The 24,716-nt window shown below is 38.3% G+C and overlaps 3 protein-coding genes across 3 annotated transcripts; all 3 read right to left on the bottom strand.

The window, feature by feature from the left end:
• Window positions 1–545: 545 nt before the first annotated feature.
• On the bottom strand, window positions 546–10,870 carry LOC125242346 (juvenile hormone epoxide hydrolase-like). The gene is made up of 7 exons (XM_048151121.1): window positions 10,683–10,870; window positions 10,112–10,339; window positions 9,354–9,515; window positions 7,443–7,628; window positions 2,484–2,634; window positions 1,630–1,858; window positions 546–1,407 (listed from the first exon to the last, which is right to left on the bottom strand). The coding sequence occupies exons 1-7, from the start codon at window positions 10,857–10,859 to the stop codon at window positions 1,188–1,190; spliced, it is 1,353 nt and encodes a 450-aa protein (XP_048007078.1). The 5' UTR covers window positions 10,860–10,870; the 3' UTR covers window positions 546–1,187.
• Window positions 10,871–12,074: 1,204 nt separating this feature from the next.
• On the bottom strand, window positions 12,075–12,357 carry LOC125239549 (juvenile hormone epoxide hydrolase-like; the record flags this gene model as incomplete). The annotated part of the gene is made up of 1 exon (XM_048147173.1): window positions 12,075–12,357. A coding segment is annotated over one exon (261 nt), but the record flags the coding sequence as incomplete, so codon positions are not given.
• A 344-nt stretch (window positions 12,358–12,701) lies between these two features.
• Window positions 12,702–19,892, bottom strand: LOC125242200 (juvenile hormone epoxide hydrolase-like). The gene is made up of 8 exons (XM_048150920.1): window positions 19,847–19,892; window positions 18,147–18,329; window positions 17,526–17,753; window positions 17,186–17,350; window positions 16,420–16,566; window positions 15,656–15,857; window positions 14,861–15,092; window positions 12,702–12,951 (listed from the first exon to the last, which is right to left on the bottom strand). The coding sequence occupies exons 2-8, from the start codon at window positions 18,327–18,329 to the stop codon at window positions 12,723–12,725; spliced, it is 1,386 nt and encodes a 461-aa protein (XP_048006877.1). The 5' UTR covers window positions 19,847–19,892; the 3' UTR covers window positions 12,702–12,722.
• Between the last annotated feature and the right edge of the window lie 4,824 nt (window positions 19,893–24,716).

The following is a 24,716-nucleotide window of genomic DNA, read 5'->3' as shown; positions in this document are numbered from 1 at the left end:
GTGTTGTGGCTACTCAGACAACGATATATATAATATAAAAATAATACTTATATAGATAGAAAACATCCCTGACTCAGGAACAAATATCTGTGCTCATCACACAAATAAATGCCCTTACCGCGGCGTAGCAGGCAGGGTCACCACCTCAGCAATTCCCGAATAGTTTGTACATTTGGATCACGTCTCCGATTTGGATGAAAATTGGTAGGCTGATAGAGTCCATGATGCTGAGCAAGATCCACTAGGTTTCCCAAAATGTCCTAGGTTGATTGTATGAAACTTTCCTTTTTTGTTACCGAAAATGTATAGAAATCTGGTAACAAAAAAGGAAGGTTTCATACAAACTACATAGGACATTTTGGGAAACCTAGTGGATCTTGCTCAGCATCATGGACTCTATCAGCCTACCAATTTTTATCAAAATCGGAGACGTGATCCAAATGTACAAACTATTCGGGAATTGCTGACCTACTGTGCCAGACCGGTCGTCAAACGTCAAACTGTGCAAACGAATCTAAATTTTTGTTCATCTACCAGCCCCTACCAGTTGCGGTATCAGTATTAGTCCACTCGGGGGTAAAGTGATTGTTATTGCCCTCGAAACGGGGGGTGAGAAAACTGTTATTGCATCGTCGAGATTGGAATTAAAAGGGGCGTAAATGACAGATTAACTGAGCTGGAAGCTATTGTGAATGAATTGAAAAAAAAAAAAGATTTTTGATTAGGAGGTAACTCCTTCCATTTTTTATAAGCACCTCCTTTCATTGTTTATACTTAAGTACATAATTATATAGGTAGGTAATATAATAATGAAACACAAGTAAATCTTCGAAAATGAATGTAATGGGTTTGCAGTTCTCTATAGTGTAGTCCTAGGTTGTCTGGAAGAGATCGCCCTTTAGCGATAAGACCGCCTCTTGTTTTACCTCTTAAGTTGTTGTTTATACTTGCTATGTTGTTTCGTGTATTGAGGTGTGCAATAAAGAGTATTTGTATTGTATTGTATTGTAGTGTAGTTGTGTGTATCCTTCATCACGAACTATTGTACTCTTTGTCTAGAAAGACAAACTGGCTCTGTTGCACTTGCACCAATACAGAAGAGTGTTAGAGAGAGAGAGAGATAGCGACGATAAAGTGCGTTTTCTTTTCTTATCATGCCTAGATGATTTTTTTCTATTTTATTGATTTCAACCTTTCTGCCTCTCATGGAACTCCCTAAAAGCCTTCACAGCGGTGAACAAATCCTCAGCCAAGGCCTCAGGCTCCTCTAGTGCAAAGAAATGTCCCCCTTCATGCATCACTGTCACGTTCAGAAGATTCGGGTATTTAAACCTGAGGGCCGTTGGGGTCTGGTATATGATCTCGTGCTTGGCTTGGAGGACCCAGGTTGGAACTGGTGTGGGTTTTCTGAAATAAATAGGTCTTATTGTAAAATCAGTAAGTGAATGGCCATCCCGCTGGGTGGACAGTGCTAGGCCTGTCAGGGACGGGGATTAACACAGAGGTGCCTTTTAGGACTACAGAAGACTTGCGGAATGGAGAGCTTTGGTGCACAAAATAACGGTCTCATGTGGTCGCGATCCTCAACCATGAGGAACCGAGGAAGAAGAAGATGAATGTAGTACTTACATATTCAACCTCCATCTCTTCGTCCCTTCATGAACCCCATCAGCATATAACCTGACCGCAGTCCGGCCTTCGAGCCAGTACATCATTGCGTTGTCCAGGAGCTGTTCTCTGGAGAACTTGTCCAGTAAACCTTCGTCAGCCCGTTCCTCGAAGCGAGGGTTTGTTGCTGAGGAGAACTTCTCCAGAATGTAGACTAGGAGGCCGAGAGGCGATTCGGTTAGGGCAACATCTGAAAAGTAACATTGACTTGGCTGTAATGTGTATGATACTACTTTACAGCGTTGTAGAGAGAACAGCAAGTTACAGGTTTTTGTAGAAAACACATTCAAAAAAATTTTAACTGGTCGTAGACAAAGTATTGTATGCAACGTTGTTTAACTCAGTCAAAAAATACTCGTGATGTCTACGTGTAATATTAACAATTTTATTAGAGGCGAAACCATTACATGTCGTATGTCGTGGGATCATGGGCCAACCCCCGACGCGCGACACAAACGGGGTGTTACAAGTTTGACGTGTCTTTCTCTCTGTCAATGTGTGTATCTGTCTGTGGCATCGTAGCTCCCGAACGGATGAACCATTTAGATTTTTTTTTAGTTTGAAAGCTGAATTAGTCGGGAGTGTTCTTAGCCATGTTTGATGGAAATCGGTCCACTACGTCGGGATTTTTTTCAAAATTTAAATTGCATAAAATACTATGATCTGTCAGTATCTTACGGAATTTTGATATGCTCCCATATCTTCCTTGACTTCCTTCGGAACTGTTCGAAAGAAGTAGGCGCATGATCGCAATGATAGTCACATAAGTTTGAGCGCTGTCCACCGGTTCAGCTCATGCTATCAGTGGTACTTACTGATGGTGTCAGGTTTAGTAGCTTGCAACGTTAAGTATCCACCAGCTCGCCAATACAGCTGAAGTTTGTTGGTCCGGTCCACGACCTCAGGGTCCACTATCCAGGAGGGAAATAGGACACTGAGAGCAGTCAACGCTATGGCACATGGATGCTGAAAAAAGGAATTATTTAATTTATTAAAACACTGCTGCTAAGAGCTGGCTAAGAAACGCTTAGAGCCCATTTAGATGGTACGAGTACTCGCATACGAGTTTTATTACATTGCGGTATTTGATGGCGGTGCAAAATCATATGTAATCTCAACAGCCCGCAATATAACTAAAATCGCATGCGAGTTCGCACGCCGTCTAAATCCGGCCTTAGGAAGCGTAAGCGATTGTGGCGTTGGATAAGTACACGATTAATCTTGATGATTAAAAAAAAAGTGCCTAAAGAACGTAAGCCGCCTATAGGCACTCTTTTCCAGCTAACCAATTTTTTTTATAGCCCGTTTTTTGTGCCCCACTGCTGGGCAAAGGCCTCTCCCCGTGATTTCCATAGCTCTCGTTGTTGTGCTATTTCTGTCGTCCTGCCATCTCCGTCTGGGCCTGCCACGTCCGACCAATCCAAATCAATCTATATCAGGGGCCCATTTCTCAAAACTGAAAGTTACAAGTTACAAGTGGAAGCCTCTATCCAACTTCCTCCTCTATCCATAGCCATACCCCTATTCGTGACCGAAACTCAATCGGTAGCATGAATACCAGCTTGAATACCAGTTATACGGCTCAGGATACCATCACACGATTCCGAGGACACCGTTATCCGCTGGAGTCTATCAACACTGAAGAGAAGAATAGCGAGATGCATATTTCAGAGTTGGTACTAGAGGTCCGGGAACTGCGGAAGGAGGTATGCGCTCTGGGTAGCCTGCGACACCAAATTGAAGAGCTTAAAGCACACATTACAGGAATGTCCTTACTACAACAAAAAATCAACGTATATGAGAAGAAAGTAGCCGAGCAAGACAAAATAATAGAGGATCTTCAGAAAAAGAGACTCACATCTAAACCAAGTCCTAAGAGAAAACGGAGAAGGAAAGGAAATAATAGCGAAAAGGTTGAGAGTAGTACTGAAAATGATGAGCATGAGGTGAAATCACTTAAGAATCAGGCAATCACTGAGATAGAAATCCCGGCATCACCAACTCACGAACAGCAACCTCAAGCGTTACAGCCCGAGTTTGTAAACTCCACATACAGCCAGGTAACGCAAAAGATACCTCAGGGCAGTAGGCAGCAAAATGTATCCGTCAAATCTGCTGATGTCCTTGCAAGGGCCCACGATGCTAAGACTGAGAAAAGGATTTCAGTGCGAGGAACTGCAGGCCCTCAAATTACAGGACTTAGGGCGGTAGAGGAGCGAAAGTACCTACACCTCTGGAACATGCAATCTGGACCAGATGAAATTCTACCCTACGTGAAAAGCCTATGCGACGAGATGACTTGCTCAATAATGGAGTTGAAGACAAGAGGTGACTACCGTTCGTATAAAATTGGAGTACCTGTTGCGTATTATGCGAAATGTCTGTCTCCGGACGTGTGGCCAGTTAACGCTAGAGTCAAAGAGTGGTTTTTTCGTAAATCGGCAAATATCCACCAACAATAAATTAAACAAAGAGAGAGCGCATCAGAGGAAGATCAAACCTACCGTTCACTTGGTATACCAGAATGTCAGAGGGCTGAACACCAAGCTGAAGCATTTCCGACAATATCTCGCCAGTTGTGACAGTGACATAGTTGCCGTCACAGAAAGCTTTTTAACCGATTCTGTGGAAGACGCGGAAGTGTTACATACTGACTGGAAACTACTCCGTCGTGACCGGTCAACAGGCTCCCGCGGTGGAGGAGTCCTACTAGCCTGCAAACCTGGTATCACTATGAGGAGACGAAAAGAACTAGAGACATCTACAGGTGAAGATCTATGGGCAGCCGTCACAACGGAAAAATCATCTTTCCACATCTGTGTTGTCTATATCCATCCGAGAGCCACCGATGAGATGTATATGCAGTGGTTTCACAAAGTGGAATCTATAGTGACATCCTTAAAGCAAACTGTAGTTATAGTAGGCGATCTAAACATAAATCCTACATATGCATCTCAAGCTCTTCTTAACTATTATGGTTATTTCTTAACTGTTTGTGGCATGACAGAGATGAATGGTGTGTTGAATGCGTACGGGGGTAAGCTGGATGTTGTGCTGGTGTCAGAACGTGTTAAAGCGTCTGTCTCGGAAGTTGCAGGTGGCGGTCTTGTCCCGAATCGTGATGCATACCATCCTCCTTTGGACATATTACTTTCCATCGATTGTATCAGTGATGGAGTAGGGAATTCTGCTGAACCCAGTAATATTGACTTTCAATATGATTATAATTTTGCGAAGGGTGATTACGAAAGCCTTTATAAATACTTAACCGAAGTATCTTGGAGTGAAGTGTTTCTGGCAGATGATGTAGAGTTGGCTGTTGAAACATTTTATAAAATCATTTACTCTGCTTTTGACGTCGCAATCCCAAAGAAAATACGTGCAAACTCGATGTGTAGACAATATCCAGTATGGTTTACTGCAGATATCATCAAAGATTTAAAATACAAAGCGAAACTTCATAGGGAATGGAAAAAAAGCAAAGATGTCTCTGTTTATAAAAGCTATTCTACATTGCGAGCAAGTGTAAAGAACAAAATTTCTTGCGCCTACCATGAGTATGTCAGTGGGCTAGAAGCAAGGATAAATATCAATCCTCGTGCTTTCTGGCGGCATATGAGCTCCTTAAGGGCTAAAGGGGGTTTTGAAGCTACTGTTCGGCATAATGGGGCAGAGCACGTGGGTCCTGATGCGGCGGATGCTTTTGCAGACTTTTTTGCCAGTGTCTTTTTGTCTGATGTGCCGCAGCTTGACTATAAAGCTGTTATCGACCAAGACCAAAGTCGAACCGCGAATTATGTAAATATACCGGCTATCGAGCCTCGTGATGTTGACGCAGCCATCAAAAGACTGAAGCCGCGTAGTTCAGTAGGTCCTGATAACATCCCTGCATACGTAATTAAAGGTTGTAAAGATTGCTTAATTCTTCCCATTTGTCACATTTTTAACCTGTCATTGTCTTATGGGCGGTATCCTGGCTGTTGGAAAATTACTAGAGTCACTCCAATACCAAAATCTAGCGATGTCTCTAACGTCGAGAACTACAGACCTATTGCAATCTTATCGGTTTTAGCTAAACTGTTTGAATCAGTCTTGCACAAATTGATAGTCTCGCAAATTTCTCCCTTTTTATGCAATTCACAACATGGTTTTAGAGCAAATAGGTCAGTTGAATCCAACCTCCTCACGTTAGTTGATGTCATATCGAAGCATTTGGATGAGGGCCAGCAGGTAGATATACTCTATCTAGACTTTAAAAAGGCATTCGATCGCGTTGACAACGACGTTTTGATGCACAAACTATGCCGTATTGGCTTTTCACCTAAGCTCCTTAAATTTTTCGCAAGTTACCTAGGTGATAGGAAGCAATTTGTCAAACACGGAAATTTTGTGTCGAAGGAGTATTCAACGCGTTCGGGTGTTAGTCAGGGGTCGATCTTGGGTCCATTGCTGTTTGGCATTATGATAAACGATCTCGAGAAAACAGTTGAACATGCCAAATGTCTACTGTATGCGGATGATCTGAAACTGATACTCGGAATAAAAAATATAGCTGATTGCAAAAAGTTACAGGACGACATCGATTCTGTTTTTCAGTGGAGTGCTATTAATAAACTACACTTCAATGCATCCAAGTGTTCTGTCATGACGATTAGCCGAGCAAAAAGACCATTACATGCTGTCTACAAATTGGGGTGCGAGGATGTGTCTCGGGTCGTAACAGTCAAGGACTTAGGTGTTATCTTTGATGATCACCTGTCCTTTCATGAACACATTAAAAAGTTAGCTTCGGAGTGCTTTAAAAGACTGGGATTTGTTATCAGAAGTGCGAGTGATTTCCAAAATCCAAAGGTGATTAAGCTCTTGTACACGTCACTGGTTCGTAGCAAACTTGAGTCTGCGGCAATTGTCTGGAACCCTTACGAAAGTACTTACGCACTACTTCTGGAGAGAGTACAAAAAGCGTTTCTAAGGTTTCTGTATAAAAAGTTGTATGGGTACTATCCCTATCTGTACCCTACTAAATTCTTGCTGGGATCGCTTGGCTTCAACTCTCTGGAAGTAAGGCGTAATTACAAATTTTTGACATATATGTGTAGTATATTGAGGGGAAAGAGTGACTGTCCTGATTTGGTGTCAAAACTTGTTAGGCTTTCGGTACCATTCGTCCCTAAGAACCAGCTCAGGCCGCGGTGCCCCAGTCTTTTAGCGGTACCTCTTGCGCGTACAGTCTCCTGCAGACACTCCCCAGTTCTCCGAGCCCTCAGGGACATTAATGCGTTCCTGACATCAGCTCCTGATTGCGATGTGTTTGATAGTAGATGGGTGAATGTATGTCGTGATTGTTTGAGATACTGTGAGACGATGGATGAATGAAAATAAAATGTTGTGACTGTTCATCGTATTTTTTGACATGTATTGTATAAATCCTTTTTTTTTTTTTTTGTTGAAACATTTCTTTCTATTCTTATTTTTTCCTTTTTTTTCCAATTGTATATTGTGTATTTGCATGAATTAATCATAATTAATACTGTAATTATTTTCCTAAGCATGTTTAAATTTGCCAGCGCTTTGGTGCAAACTGTAATGCTGTGTAAATTGTATATATTAATAAATAAATAAATAAATAAATAAACTTGTCATATTAGATATTGACAACCGCTTGTAAATTGTAACTTGTAACTTCGAGAAAAGGGCCCCAGCCAAGTTAAAGTCCAGTGGCAACTACTTTTGAGGTGAACTCGAGTTCAAAGGGTACAACTTATATTTATTACCTTCACTGCGGGCATGTTGGTGTGAAACCCAAGCACAGCCTCAGGATACAAAGTGGCCAGGTCAGCAGCAACCAGTCCCCCCCAGTCACCCCCTTGCATGTAGAACTGTTTGTGGCCTAAACGTTCCATCAGGTTTTTGAGAACGACGGCCGTCTGCGGCCCTCCTAAACCTGGACGCACGGGTGCCTGGGAAAATGGGGAATCATTTATTTTAAATTATATAGCACAAAAGACAAACTTAATGTACAAGTCGAACTTAACGCCATGAGACATTTTGTAACAGTCAACCTTATGACAATAGCAAAAATTGCAGGCGATGCAATGGAAACCAATTTAAATTTAAATATACTAAAATATAACAACCAAGATATAATAATTAATAACAAAGGCCGTGCGTGACCCTGGATGGAATCGAACCGTACAAGTCAACTAATGTTCTGACCACTAGACCATTCAGTGGGTACCTACTAGTAGTATAGTTGTATACCTGACTGACCTGGTAAGCTGCTTTTCCTTTGGAGTGAATTAAATAGTAAAGTGAGTCCTAGTCGTTTTTTTAAGTTGATACTTGATATTTTTCCCCTCACTAGCTCGGAAACACGTGTTTTATCCTTTAATGCCAGCGGGTAAAAACGCATTTTATCCACTAGTGGGTAAAGTAATTTGACCTTGAATAAAGTCAAATTAACTGCTTTAAAATTTATAAAAGTAGGTGAATCTAGTAATAAAGTTGATTTACCACCTGTGGAACTACCGGAAGCAGTGATAAACGCATTTTTGCGTTGTAGTTTCCTCACTATAGTGAGGGGAAAAGTTTTGTGTTCCACACGGGTTCAAATGTATTTTACTTCTCGTGTATTGAAAAACTCGCTAAGTTCAGGATTTTATTCTCGAACCACTCGCTTCGCTCGTGGTTCAACTATAGAATCCTTTCACTAGCTCGTTTTCAATTCCACACTCGGCGTTAAAATACAACTTTGCCCCCTTGTATAACAATAGTACATTACGATACAAGTGCGTAAAAAAGGAAGTCCGAAACGAGTGGTGATAAATTAAAACACGACCGAGGGGAGTGTTTTAAATCGACACGAGTTACGAATTTCCTTTTCGCACGTGTATCGTACGACGTTTTTCAGTACAGATGACCTACCGAAGTTTCGACCTATCATATATAATGAACCACTTCTCGCACTAGTGCGTAAAAAAACACCAGCTGCAATGAAAAATAACTATTTCTACAATGGCTTCTTATTAATTGTCTATCGGAAACAACCCAAGTTTAATAACTTTTTCAAATAACTTTTTCATTCGTACGACTTTATTTCTGTCTGAAACGTTTTCAGGCCACGTTCCGATAGTAACGTGCCACAAAGCCTTAAAAATTCAAGAAAAATTGACAAAAGTTTGGAACTTGGTAAGAATTCTTTCTTTGGCTTTGAGTTTATACTTTACAGTCTAACTTTGTTACAAAATATGCTTAAAAATATAATCTTATTAAAACTTTAAGCGCCGTCCAAACAGTAAACCTATGAACAGATTTTTGACTTGGCAGAATACTAACATACTCGTAACAATTCTACATCGAAAAACGCCAAAAATGTACAATAAATGGTATGAAAATTTCTTTCCGCACCCCAATGTTTTGATCGGCGTAAGTATTTTATCGCTGATTGTCTTCTTGGCTAAGCTCGGTGGTCAGCCGTCGAAGAAAATAGTGGCTCCTATAATTGCTTAAGTCCATGGGTGACTCTTGACCACGGACTTAGGTAAGCAATCATCGGGAAATGCTCATTCGTTTCTCGTCTGGCAACTCGTCTGCTCGTTTGCTGACTATCACATCCACTTACGCCCTTTATATGTATAGTGTCTTTTTACACTATCTAAAGTCATTTATCACTAAAATATACTTACATCAGAAAAGCCAAAGCCAGGAAGACTAGGCACTACAACCTCGAACACAAATTCTTTGTCAGACTGTTGGGCCAGCAGAGGGATAATCTCATAGAATTCTCGTACGGATCCCGGCCAGCCGTGTAGGAGGAGGAGGGGAAGCACTTCCACTCCGGTTTGTGCCTGGATAAAAAAAAAAAAAAAAAAACAAAATATACGTTATGCCATACAGGGTTCACCGAATAGCGTACCTACTACATCTCATTGCACATTGGGCGGCAAGCGCGTATAGCAGCCAGCAAGCAACGTTACAATTATTCAAACATCGCCCGACACAGCGCAAGACAACGTTTGTCATTTGTGGCTGACCTTACTTGAGGCTACAAGACTTAGAGAAGCTTCCTAATTTAACCAAACTCACTTTAGTGGCAGAAAATCATGAACATCTGGACGGGTTACAGTTCTACCGACAACTAAAAAAAGTAACTTTAGGTCGAACCCAAATGAAATGCAGATCCAGCCCCTATTAGACTTGAACTGCTGGAACTGATTGAAGAAGCGCTCCCTCTCCGTGAAGTTGTGGTTTTGTATCCAATACTCCTTCCAGGAGTTCAGATGGATACTGTTGAAACCTTACTGAGGCTACACCCTATAGAGAAGCTTCATAAAACTGTTAAAAACACTTCTGGAGTTGCAGGCCTTCGTATGTTAGGAAAACTATTTACCACCAAGCGAGTAGTTTGCAGGAATAAGGTTCTACGGACCACTAATAAGCTAACCTTAGGTCGAACCCAAATAAAATGTATCTCCAGTCCTTGCACATTAGTCTTGAACTGCTGAAACTGATTGAAGAACCGCTCCCTCTCCGTGAAGTTGTAGGTCTCGATCCAGTACTTCTTCCAGGAGTTCAGGTGGAGGCTGTTGAAACCGTACTGGAAGGCTGCGCCTTCTAGCGGGGGAGGGGGTGTGCGGGTGTTGAGGAGGCGGTGTTTGAGGTCTGCTATCATCTGGGAAACAAAACAATTGAAAAATATAGTTTTTTCGAAATGGTAAGATAATATATATTATGTGGTTTATTCTGCTGTCTCCACCACATTTCTAATTACGACTTTACGACTAAGTCGACCATTTGAAAACTTTCAATAAAAAAAATTACTGACCCCGATATTTTTGATAAACTTTACAATAAAGATAACATAATAATTGACAATCAATCATTGATCTTCTTTCTAAGTACCCTTAAAATAAGATCGACCTAAAAAATACCTCAACCGTATGGTTGAGGAAAAGTTTAAATAATTATTTTTTCTTGAAATACAAAATAACCGAAATTAAAAATCTTCCACTTACCTCCTCACTAAACTTCACTTCAAAAGGTCTAACACTAGTGTCCATTTTTCCCTCCAGTTCTGGCCCCCACCACTCTTGAGGGTCCAAAGGTGGACACGGATCGTTGTTCCAAAACCAGAACATCCATCCAGCGGCTCCGATCATCAGGAATAATATTATTAATGAAATTATAACCATGTTGATTTTCAACAAATTCATTTTCTTTCCAAAAGTTTTATGGTATGGTATGGCTACGTAGCCCAATGAACAAATTTAAATGAACTGACGATAAATTGTTTTCGTAGCTAATTATATATCGCTCTTCTGTATTGGCGCTACGGAGCAAGACTGCGTTTCGTTCGGCGTCTAGCCGCTAGGGTCATCGTCAGCGATTGTCATTCGGCTAGGCCGGAAGTTCGTCTTGTGCTAGCAATTTAGGGTTTCACTATTCCCAGTTCTAAAAGGAATAAATCATTGTACATCTAATAAAAAAATGTGATGTAAAACTTAGCAAAGACTTTTTCAAATGAAAAATATTTGCAAGAGACATTGCTTTAAATTTGCGGACAAGTAGGTACGTACTTACGAGTAAATCAATGCATGATTAATATCTTTATGCAGTTATTTTTTTATGTAAAAAGTGGTAAGACAATTGATATTTAAATATGTAGTAATACGCCTACCTAAGGCGTGCATTTGTAAATTAATTTAATACGTTTTTGACTATATATTATTTGCATTACTTATTATTCATTAAAATAAAAGCGTTACAGCAAACCAATGCTGAGTCTTTGACTGCTGACATGTCTTAGGTTGATTTTTAGGCAAAGAATAATTAAGAGGACTTTACCTTTATATAATATTATGTATGTATTTATTTATTTATGTAAATAACCTAACGGAACTAAAACAAGCGAAATAAATAATTAATTAACGTATTTGTATTACGAATGCTATAGGCAGTCTAGGTATCTTAACATAAGCTTAAATTTTGACTTGATTTACGTCAATGGCGTTCATTAACCTGGCTGTTAAATTGTGGTCATCGTAAAACACATCCGAATTGTTTATTATTCAAGAAGGAAAGTACAATATTTATATTTTAGGTGCCTAAACAGCATAATCCACATTCTGTTAGATTGTTTATATACAGATTATAGCAAAAAAAGACAGACAGACAGACAAACGTTAACGGTAAGAGAAATTACTCCGTTCCGTTCCGTTCCGTTCCGTTCCGTTCCGTTCCGTTCCATTCCATTCCATTCTATTCTATTCTATTCTATTCTATTCTATTCTATTCTATTCTATTCTATTCTATTCTATTCTATTCTATTCTATTCTATTCTATTCTATTCCATTCTATTCTATTATATTATGGGTGTTCATCTTTTGCAGAAAAAAAAACCAAAAAACTACAAAAGTATAAATTTTTTATTTACAACTCAGTCTTCAGCTTGCTCCTGTCCAGTTTCCTAAATGCACTGATCGCCTTCAGCACGTCAGCCGCCAGCGTCTCCGGCATCTCGAACGCGATGAAGTGGCCGCCCTCTTGGAGAACGGTCACGCCAATGGTGTTGGGGAACTTCTCCTTGAGAATCGAGGGCGGCTGGTACACCAGCTCGTGTTTGACTTGGAGGAGATAGGTAGGCGCAGAGGTTGTGATTCTGCGGTACACTTGTTTGCCACCGACGTTGTATTAACAACGACATTATAGACACATAGACAGAGACAGACAGATAGAGAGATAGACGGACGGATGGACAGACAGGGAGACACGCAATAAATGTTTTCTTTTATGCTATTCTATTCCATTCCATTCCATTCCAGGCCATTCCATTCCATTCCGTTTCGTCCCGTCCCGTCCCGCCCCGTCCCGTCCCGTTCCATTCCATTCCATTCCATTCCATTCCATTCCATTCCATTCCATTCCATCCTATTCCATTCCATTCCATCCTATTCCATTCCATTCCATTCCATCCTACTCCTTTCCTTTCTATCCTGTTCTGGGTATTCATCTTTTGCAGAAAAAAAAATGAAAAATACAAAAGTATAAAGCTTTATTTACAACTCAGTCTTCAGCTTGCTCCTGTCCAGTTTCCTAAATGCACTGATCGCCTTCAGCACGTCAGCCGCCAGCGTCTCCGGCATCTCGAACGCGATGAAGTGGCCGCCCTCTTGGAGAACGGTCACGCCAATGGTGTTGGGGAACTTCTCCTTGAGGATCGAGGGCGGCTGGTACACCAGCTCGTGTTTGGCTTGGAGGAGCCAAGTGGGCACGAAGGTGGGGATCCTGCGAAGAATGTGGGTTGTAAGATTTTGGTGAGAAGTATTATGGGATTTTGATAACCGATGAGTAGTATATTCAGCCAATGAAGCCCTAATGCTGGAGTGAATAAATGTCATATGTATCACAATGGATTATAATTAATTTGCCAACTGATGGAATTCAAATTTGTCTTATTAATTTTATAAATCAATTTGAATTTTTTTAATTGTAATTTTAAAACATATTGAAATATTGAATAATAATAATTGTGATTAACGTGAGATTAACTCTTTTAATTATATTTAGTCGTTGACATACTTTTTTATTTATATAACAATGGAATGAAGTTAATTATTATTGTTGTTGAATGTGTAGATTTTAATTTTGTAATTTTTTAATATTAGTTATATATTTTGTATAATTAATAAATTTAATACTTAGTTTTAAGAAACATTTGCATGTCGTCATGACGATGACTGAATACTTTTACTTGTCTTCTTACACGAACATCTGTACCTTAGTTATAAGTATTCTAGCAAATAAATTTCTTATTCTTATTCTTATTCTTATTCTAAATTCTTCTGCCCGTGAGGGTTAACTCTACATAATCATACGAATATTGTCTGATACTCATCGTTTCAGCATTGCTTGTAACTATTAATGATCATTATATTGATGATTAAAAAAATTGACAATTAATTTGCGATGGCTCGAGGAATCTCCGATAATTTCTAATTTACTTCTGATCTGACTAAAATATATAGAAAAACAGACGATGGTCTGCTGGAAAGCCACTGCTTTAAAGCAAATAAAGAAGATAATCCACTGATTATCTTTATTTGCTGATTGAAAAGAAAGGGCACCAATAGATCAATCCTCGTAAATAGGTATAGGTAGTAAATATTATTTTACGATCTTTTTTATTTGACGGCCGGTCTAGCTCAGTCGGTAGTGACCCTGCCTGCTGAGCCGCGGTGCTGGGTTCGGATCCCGGTAAGGGAATTTATTTGTGTGATGACCAAAGATATTTTGTTCCTGTCATGGATGTTTTCTATGTATATAAGTATGTATTACTACTTAAAAAAATCATTGATGTTAAAGGCTTATTACAGAGTCGAGGACTATTTGACAGACAAACATGCATGGCCCGAACCAGAAACTACAAAAAACGAATAGCAATTAAAATAATTGTATTATGTATAGAGGACACAGTTCAGATAAGAAAGCACATCAAATATTTTATATTTTATGTTGTGTAGGTAAATTACATATTTAATGACATTGAGATTCATATTATCTTTTTCTTCTGTGACAATTTGATATGTTTTCTCTGAAGAAGAACGACGTATTATTAAGCAATAATATAATTTATTGAAATTAATTTCCATAGAGTACCTAGTCTGTTCATATTCTTTGATGAATACTTTTGCAGGTTAAATTGTATCTTGTTATTTAATGCATGTTAGTTATAAGATGTAATGTTTTGAAAAGAAGTTGCCCGCCGAGTTTCTTGCCGGTCCCATAGTGGATACCCCCCTCCCAACTGAGGGGGGACTGAAATCTTCTCGAGGCTGAGGCGTAGGGTTAGAGCCGGCGTAGCTTTATTTGACGTTCATATGCGCATTGTAATATGCCTACTTGAAAAATAAATATTTTATTTCATTTTCATTTTCATTATTTATCTATTTAAGTATGTATATCGTTGCTTAGCACCCATAGTATAACCTTTGCTTAGTTTGGGGCTAAGTTGATCTGTGTATGGTGTCCCCAATATTTATTTATTATTTATTATACCCTATACTATGATGACACTTGTATACGTCATGTAGACTCAAAAACGACGTAAAAGGAGCATCATATCTATCATCAGACAAAACAAACAACGCAACAAACAAAAAGCTTCACATAACATTCTAAATAAAATTACACATACTTGTTAAGTGTCGTTCCGATCTCCTTCCCAAAGCTCTCCGCGTACAGCCTCACAGAAGTAGTAATGGAGTTGGTAGACCAGTACACCATCAGATTGTCAATGAGCTGGTCGCGGGTGAACCGCTCTTCGAGACCGCCGTCGGCGCGGGTCTTCCAGCTGGGGTTGGTCCAGGTGGAGAACTTCTCCAGGATGTAGGCGAGGAGACCAGATGGGGAATCGGAGAGGGCAACGCCTGAAACCAAAAAAAATTTTGGACCAAAGAAGGATTTAAGGGTGAACTAAATTATTTCTTGTTGTTAAATATTGCTGCTACAAATTCTGCCTTCGAAAGGCTCACAATTCTTTGCGTTTTCGAAGGCAACGACAGTAACTGGCCATCAGGGGGGTTACCATGACGTACTATTGACGTTCAGTTTAGGTTGAGAGAAAGGGACACGGCTATAGCAGTTACATAGCTCCGTCCCTCTCTCTCAACCTAAACTGAACGGCTTTAGTACGTCATGGTAACCCCCAGGTAGGTACATACCTTTTATATGTACCTACAGCTGCAATGTTTATTTAAGTATAATTTTAATGTTTTAACAGACTACAGTAAATAAGTCGTAGAGGAATATTTAATTTTGCTCATTCACTGTTTTCTTTCTCATATCCTCTGTCGCACGATCCATCCATCGCTGTTTGGGTTTACAGTCCATCTCCATCCCTCAACATTAATCTCAAACATTTTTGCCTATTATGAGATGACTAAGTGTTTGTCTCCTGTTATTATGTTAAATTCGATTTATGAATACTCACCAACAGTATCCGGCTTCGTGGCCTGAATATGCATGTATCCCGACTCCTCGATTAAGTAGGAGAAGGTCTTCCCGAGCGGATACAAACGGTCGGCCAGGTGAGGTTCCACCACCAGGGAGGGCAGGACTGAGCCAAGAAGCATCTGGAAGGTGGCGTAGGGAGACTGCACCAGGGCGAAGTTGGCGTGCCATCCGAGGACCTCCTGGGAATGACAGGGTAAATAAGTTTCGTCATAGGTAGATGAGCACAGCGCGTTGGCATATATATAAATAAGTATAAGCTGTAATGTTGTATCTTTGAATAAATAAATGATGGAAAGCGTAAGAGGCTTTGGCTGGGCTGAATGGTTCCTAGTGTTACCTACTTAGACCTAAAGGTTTTTTTAAACAAGAATCTTATACCTAATTATATTTTATGCTTAATACTAGTTGCATTTTCAAGGATAGTTTGACGTAAAATTTATGCTCAACAGAAAGTCAAAATAAACATTATAAACAGCTCTTGATTAAGTCCCTCACGTCATCTTAGAATGCGAGGGAGTGAAGTGAATACACAACGGGCTCAAATCCTCAAAACGACGAGGTCACTCCAAAAAGCCGCCTGTGGAGACAGGAGGATCCCGCACTTCTGGGCGGAATTAGGCTGGCTAGGCCCCTAGCCGGCAAATACAGCACGCACAATGGCTTCTTTTTCCGAGGCTAATAGCGGAAACCGGAGCCCATAACCATATAATTATATAACAAGCATCATAATCATCGACTTACATCGGGGAACAGCGTAGCCATGGCAGTGCCAACCGCACTGCCCCAGTCTCCTCCTTGGGCGTAGAACTTCTTGAAGCCGAGGCGGTGCATCAGGTTCCTGAAAACCACTGCCACTTCAGTGGCTCCCAGTCCTGGGCGAACTGCAGCCTGGAATAATACCATCATATCTAAAAATAAGTATCTCATCAACGTGGATTTCAAGAGGAACAATAGGTATAGGAGGGTATGCGAAGATACACCTCTCCCTTTCTCTACAACAGCAAGCTCATAGAGATCACTCTTGAATTGATTTGTGTCTTTCTGACAGTCAACGATACAGGCAGCGCCATTGTGTGACCACTCACACAGCGCGGAGTTGACTTCTTGTATCGTTGACTGCCAGAAAGAAAATTCAAGGGTGAACAGGAATTTTCTGAGCTCTAGGGTAGGCCAACATCTTTGAGTCTTTGCCTCGGCTAATCTGTGACGATGAGAAGCCAATTTATAAATAAAAGGTAAGGAGGTCGAGTTTAGGTAAGATAATCATGGGACGTAGCTCATGCACTGTGATGTAATTTAGATAAAGCTACTTATCACAAGCAAGAAGTCTGCGTCGTCACCATAAGTATAAAAGGCTTGTGCACGCTCGTATTGGGTGTCCAGTGGGGCGGGGCGTGCGGCGTGCATGTCAAACAATTGAAGCTCATTGCCCTAAGTCGACTGTGTATCAGCATGGATGCACGCTCGCCCGTCCCGTTACACTAAGGCTCTGAAAAGTAAAACTTACATCAGAGAACCCGTATCCCGGCAGACTGGGCACGATGGCCTCGATGGCGAAGTCTCGGTCCTTACCGACGGCCGTCAGGTGAGGCAGCGCCTCGTAAAACTCCCGCACCGACCCTGGCCAGCCGTGCATGAAGAGTACGGGAACGACTTCCACTCCTGCTGGGACCTGTAATATGAAAGCAGGTTTAAGGAACCAAATAGATAATACCAGGAAAGTAATTGAGTGGTAGGTGATAGAGATGTACCTACCTATGGAAGAGGAAGACATGCTGCGCCAACCCAAAGTGTCTGTGATAAGGGAAAGCGAATGATGGTGTGAATGCAAAAAAAAAATCGGTTACCTCTGGCTTAACTCTGATGAAGTGAATATCCAGCCCCTGGATATTGGTCTTGTAGTGCGGGAACTTGTTAAAGAATCTCTCCCTCTCCTGGAAGTTGTACTTGTCGGCCCAGTACGAGACCCAGCTGTCCAGCTGTTTGCTGTTGAAGCCATATTGGAAGCCGATGTTCTCCAGCGGAGGAGTCCACTTGCGGTGGTTCTTGAGACGCTCTTTGAGGTCCTTGATCATCTGGGAAGGTGATGTTAAGGTTAAAATGACAATCAAAAGGACAATAGGATTCACTTTGGTATTATTGTTTCATCGTTAATTGCGACCTTAGTAGGTCGACTTTTAAAATTGGAGGACTTATTTGATAACATCTTATTCTCCAGTAGCCATCGCTTTTGCGGATCATCATCACACACGCTTCGGATTTCTCTGACATTATTTTATAAAACAATAGATACTCTCATTATTGGCGTGACAAAAATTGGCGCCTCGGGAACCGGTGGGAGTTTCACCAGGAACATAAGACCATCCTTACCGATTGAATGTGACCTTGAACAACCTGATACTTTACTTGTGCTTGCCCTTCAACTCTTTCAGTTCCACCTCAGTTACGAGTGAAGATTATATTATTACCGCTTCACTGAACGTGACCTTGAACGGCCTGATGCTAGTATCCTGCTTGCTCTTCAACTCCTTAGGTCCCCACCACGCGTTCAGGTCCATCTTAGGAAGGGGAGGAGGTTTCTTCAAGAACATGACGTATATCCCCACCGCCGCCAGGGCGTATAAGGGGACTAGGAAGAGTAGTCGAGCCATCTGAAAGCAATTTTTTTTGTACCTATTAAGGTTTTAAACAATTATAATATTCTTACTTTCATATTATAATTCTGTAGGTATGTGCATAGTTATTAAACTTGAGCACTTTATACTCTTTAAGGATAAATAGGTCTATCCATACCTAATATTATAAATGGGAAAGTGTGTGTGTCTGTTTGTCCGTCTTTCACGGCAAAATGGAGCGACGAATTGACGTGATTTTTTTAAGTGGAGATAGTTGAAGGGATGGAGAGTCATGATATAGGCTACTTTTTGTCTCTTTCTAACGCGAGCGAAGACGCGAGAAAAAGCTAGTTTGTAAATAAATGCAATAACTTGTATATACGTTTCATACTGTAGGTACAGTAAGTATGTGACCGTTTGTTTCTCCATGAAAAGTTTTTTTGTTGTAGCAAGATTTCTGCTCTGAGAGTTTTTGCAAATCACTTGAATAAGTTTTTTTACAACATTTTTTATCAAAGTATCTGTTACTTTCATACGAGTATAAAATAATTTAATAGATACTCATTAAAAAAAGATTGTCTCAAAGTGCAAAATAAATATTAGGTACATTAGATTACTATTAATGGTACCTACGTGAAAGTCAGTTGACAAAATAATGTGATAAACTTTACATAAGTGATAATAGTTGTTTTGCATTCATGTTTCTTTAAAAATAATCATGTCACTCATATCATTAAAATGAATCTCATACTACCTATAAAAAAATAATGCAATGGAAATGTTTTTGTTCCGTTACAAAAATAGCATATTCATATTTTGTAAAGGTTTATCTTGATAAACTGATAAGCTTAACGATTAAATGGCATAGTTAAACCGTTCTAGTATAGCATATTACTATTTTAGTATTCGACAACTTATCACACAAACATAAACAGCGTCTAACTCCTCACGTTTCTAACTAAATTACACCTTAGAAGTATAATAGTTATTTGTTATACAAGGGGGCAAAGTTGTATTTTAACGCCGAGTGTGGAATTGAAAAACGAGCAAGTGAAAGGATTCTATAGTTGAACCACGAGCGAAGCGAGTGGTTCGAGAATAGAATCCTGAACTTGCGAGTTTTTTAACACACGAGAAGTAAAATACATTTGCACCCGAGTGTAACACAAAACTTTTCCCCTCACTATAGCGAGGAAACTATAACGCAAAAAATGCGTTTATCATTGCTTCCAGTAGTTCCACAGATAGGTAAATCATCTATATTGTCTATATTACTAGATTCACCTACTTTTATCAATTTTAAAGCAGTTAATTTGACTTTATTCAAGGTCAAATTACTTTACCCACTAGTGGATAAAATGCGTTTTTACCCGCTGGTATTAAAGGACAAAACACGTGTTTCCGAGCTAGTGAGGGGAAAAAGTTTTTGCAAAATACTATATGTACTTTCTAGTAGGTAGGTGTTTATCATAGAATATTTTCTTTAGCATTTATGGGACTAAGTCCATATAAAATTCCAAGCACTCATTAAAGATAATAACATAATTTTTTACCTTGATCAGACGCGTGCGCACAGACGCCCGGTGGACGAGCACTGACTTGTATTGTATGTTGTTATATCATATCATTTGTCTGCGTTGGAGTCATTTCAAATATCTTATCTTATTTAATATTATACTTTGAAATTGGACCTTAATTGTTCCGTTATAATGGTTATGTTTGAAAGACTATGGAATATGGGATACAACTTTGGGGTAATAATAATGACGTGGCACATATCGTAACCTTGACAATAAATCGTCTACATCTTAAGGTGTTTATTGTATAGGTTCAACAACTAGTTATTCATACGCCTAGTTGTCAAAAATTACATTTATGATGCTTTAATATTAGTTTGCTTTTGTAAATAAATATTAAATACCTGTACTTTATTATCACCCAATAATTTAAAATCTATTTTTATTTATTGTGCATAATCATCATTCTTAGTTATGTTTTAGTTACTTGGGGCCAAGTGTCATATTTTAACATAAATTAATGTAAAATACCCTATAATGGACGGTGATGCCATTATGGACAAAAAAACACAAATCTTTACTAAGTATCTAAAATTAGTTTTTAAAAACTGACGGCAATGTACCATAAACTAGAGTTGTAGAGCTGTTTAATTTTGAAGTTTCAATTAATTCGATTATTTCTGAAGGATTTGGCGGCAAGATAAAATTCAGTAGTTTACTGAAAAAAATATGAAGACGAATTCTTAGTAATGTTGCTAAGAGAGTTGAGTTCATGTATAAAATAATAAAAAAATAATCTTCTTCTTCTTTACATCCTGTTACCCTCTGCTGGGGTGTAGGGCTCGAATCATATTTCTCCATTTACTCCGGTCTTGGGCAGTTTGAGTGACCTCCTCCCACCCCATGTCTAGCACCCTGAGCTCCTGCTGAACCGAACGACGCCAGGTCGATTTAGGGCGGCATGGTTTGCGCTTTCCGGGTACATTCCAGGTGAGGGCCATTTTGTATAGGTGGGTATCAGGTTTTCTGAGGATGTGTCCAATCCAATGCCATTTCCGTGTCTGTATTTCTTCTTGTACGGGTGCTTGTCCAGTTATTCTCCATAAGTGGGCGTTTGTGATCCAGTTAGGCCAAAAGATACGCAGGATCTGCCTCAAGCATTTGTTCACAAACACTTGGAGTTTTGACATTAGATAAAAAAATAATACTCGGTGTAAACTTGAATGACTTTTACTTACTGCATTAAGCATGAGATAAGGTATTAAACATACTAGTTTGTTGCTCCAAAGGTATAAAGAAAAAGCGTTATTTTGCGAGTGTCCATTACTGGAACCGGAAAACTGCGTACCTCTTATGATGAACAAGGAACAATTTGTAAAAACAAAATATACAAGAAACAATCCTAAGTTAAAATAACCCAATCGAATTTTATTTATGGTACCTATATAAAATTGACTCATTGAGTATCAGTTGGCTATAAAAGTAAAATTTTAATCATATTTCACTGTCCATAATGGGGGATCCATTACTGGAGAACTGCCGTCCATAATTGGAGAAAAAACACCTAGTTTTAATTAGTTAACTATGAAGAAACCAATAGGAGTGTCTATTCTGCAATACGCTTGAAATGTAAAAGAAGGATAGGACATTCATGATTTTACACGCTTAACGGTAGAGTTTTTACATTTATCAGTGAAATATCAAAAACAAGCGATTTTTTTTCTTAAACTGTCCATGATTGGGTCCGTTACCTTAGTTGTAATTTTATATTTAATAAAATTACAACTAAGGCAAGTAGGTCATGCAATACAAATGAAAAAATAAGTGGCACATTTTATATATAATCTAACTTATTATCAGATTTTAAAGTTATAATAATCGATTTACTTACATAAATAAGTAAATTTTTTATATAATTTGCTATCTGTACCTATAATTAACTTAAGATTATTATCTCACTCATATTTTACACTTGTTCGTACATGTATTCGGAACCGGTAAGATACAATTTTATTATTCAGAAATCATTTAAGTTTAATCGACTAAAAATTAAAGACCCCGAAAAAAGTTATTGAATTGTTAAACTTCAAACTTTTCGGTTTTTAATCCCATACTTAATTGGACATTTTCACGGGCTTCGCTTTGCTAATAACCGCGAAAAAATAATCTTTTCTTTACAACTTTTTATGAAGGTAATTAAGATCCGTTCAACCTTTCAAAAAGTTTTGTCACTTTTCGAATATAAAAAATTAAAAGCCATTGTTTTGTTGAAGTAAGGTTTCTGTGGTGAGCATTTTTGGAAACGAATTGAAGAAATAAAAACAAAAAATACAGAAAAGAGCAAGTATTATTATTTTTTTGTTTTTTTAGAATAAAAATTAGAATCAAAATTGCATTTGCAAATAATAATATTTTATGGATAGTATCCATTGTACGTTTTCCGTTAAATTAGTATTTAAAAACCGAATCCACATATATTATTGATGTTATCAGAGATGCTACTCGTAGGTAAGTACCCACGTAGCCGAGTGTTTTTGTAATGTGAATGTTATTGCTCTCTATTTGACATTTCAATTTTTTAAATAATATTTATCATTCGAACAAAAAACACATTGAAAAGTCGTTACAAAAACAAAATCGCAAACGCTTCATATCCCCCTCGCACGGTAGAGCGCACGCCAAGTCAAATAAAAAACTGAATAAACCCAATATCAATTTATTTATAAACCCCTAATGATATAATAATGTTTCCCATCCTGACACGTGCCAGATATGGAACTTGACTTGTGCTCGTGTTTAAACCTCATGGGAAATGGCACCCTATTTTTATTTAGTATTTATAATCCGTCAATCGTATGTGATGATGCAAATTGAGGATTAGTATTTGGAGGTGTTTTTTGACGTTATGTTTTTTAATGTGATATTTTTGGAGTTTGTATTTAAAAGAAAAATTAATACAGGAAATGTAAAATATTGAGTATAAACTAATGTTTAAATTAATGTTATTTATAAAATGTATTTAATGTCAATTTTGTTGTAATGGTTGTATTTTTAAAAATAATAAAGCTAAGTTAGTAGACAAATAATTAAATAATAAATAAATATAATGGAACTTTTTACACACATTGACTGAGTCTCACCGGAAACTCAAGAAGGCTTAATAATTATATTTATATTTAGTTTAAAAGAGAATATAGCTAAATTGAACTATCCCTTCTATGGTCGAAAGATGTAATTAATTATAAAATACCTAAATACATTTTATAACTGTAAACCCAAAATATAAGTTCATACTTGCAATGTACTATACCTACTAACAGCTTAAAAATTCAAAAGTATGGTGACATTAATAATTTAAAAAAAATAGACGTTAGACCTATATTTTACCTACTTATTATTAAATACGTAGATCTATAAACATTTTCAATCTATAGACAAAATAAAAAACGAATCCGAAACGAACGAAATTCACAAACATTCTCGATCAATATTTACATTGCTTGGAATTAATCACTAGCGACATCTAGTAACACTCACTAAACTATGATTCATTCATGTTTTGATCGTAATTATGTAGTAAGAAGTCAGATGGCGCTGCCAAAGAGGCGACCCTCTTTCTAAGTTTAATTGGTTGGCACAATTCGTTGCCTTACACGTAGGTAGTATTTAAAATAATCGTTAGATGGCAGCACATCGCTACTATGCTATGACGGTGTATTGATTATTCTTCTTAAGCTGGTCTGAATAAAAAGAATTGTGAAAGAAATGATGACAGCCAAGTTTTTATATCCTGTTACTGGAATTATTGGAGATAGTGTTAATTATGTATCTAAATTAAACTGCTAAGCAAAATTGTTTTTGGAATATTTGTGACTAATGAAATAATTTTAAAGATTCCATTATGCAACCAGTCCATGTAAAACATAATTAGGTATAAATAAACTGAAGTAGGTAGTGGATGCCGGAATCGAACCGGAATTATTTTATCATATTTTCTCTCTCTTTTAGGGTTCCGTAGTCAACTAGGAACCCTTATAGTTTCGCCATGTCTGTCTGTCCGTCCGTCCGTCCGTCCGTCCGTCCGTCCGTCCGTCCGTCCGTCCGCGGATAATCTCAGTAACCGTTAGCACTAGAAAGCTGAAATTTGGTACCAATATGTATATCAATCACGCCAACAAAGTGCAAAAATAAAAAATGGAAAAAAATGTTTTATTAGGGTACCCCCCCTACATGTAAAGTGGGGGCTGATATTTTTTTCATTCTAACCCCAACATGTGATATATTGTTAGATAGGTATTTAAAAATGAATAAGGGTTTACTAAGATCGTTTTTTGATAATATTAATATTTTCGGAAATAATCGCTCCTAAAGGAAAAAAAAGTGCGTCCCCCCCCCCTCTAACTTTTGAACCATATGTTTAAAAAATATGAAAAAAATCACAAAAGTAGAACTTTATAAAGACTTTCTAGGAAAATTATTTTGAACTTGATAGGTTCAGTAGTTTTTGAGAAAAATACGGAAAACTACGGAACCCTACACTGAGCGTGGCCCGACACGCTCTTGGCCGGTTTTTTAAGATTATAACCTTGAATAAATTTAATGTATTTCCCAAATAAATGAAAAAAAATGTACTAAGGTTATAAATTATTGCTCTTACATGTTATTGTATTACTTATTACTATATACAAATTATTATACTCGTAGCTAAGTTTACTATGCTACGAGACACGAGTAGGTATGCTATACTAGTTGACTTTTAAGTCAAAACCAATATTCTGAACTCCGTGAGTTTTCACATTACAAATTAAATCAAATTTATGATGACAATGTTCTAATATTGCATTGCAGGCATTTTAGTACCTAATGAAAATTGAGCAAAATGCTAAATATGCTAGATTACAAGAAT

Source organism: Leguminivora glycinivorella, chromosome 2 (assembly GCF_023078275.1).
Source record: "Leguminivora glycinivorella isolate SPB_JAAS2020 chromosome 2, LegGlyc_1.1, whole genome shotgun sequence".
NCBI classification, from domain to species: domain Eukaryota; kingdom Metazoa; phylum Arthropoda; class Insecta; order Lepidoptera; family Tortricidae; genus Leguminivora; species Leguminivora glycinivorella.
The sequence above is the reverse complement of the archived record's forward strand: the minus strand, read 5'-3'. Positions and strand labels throughout refer to the sequence as shown.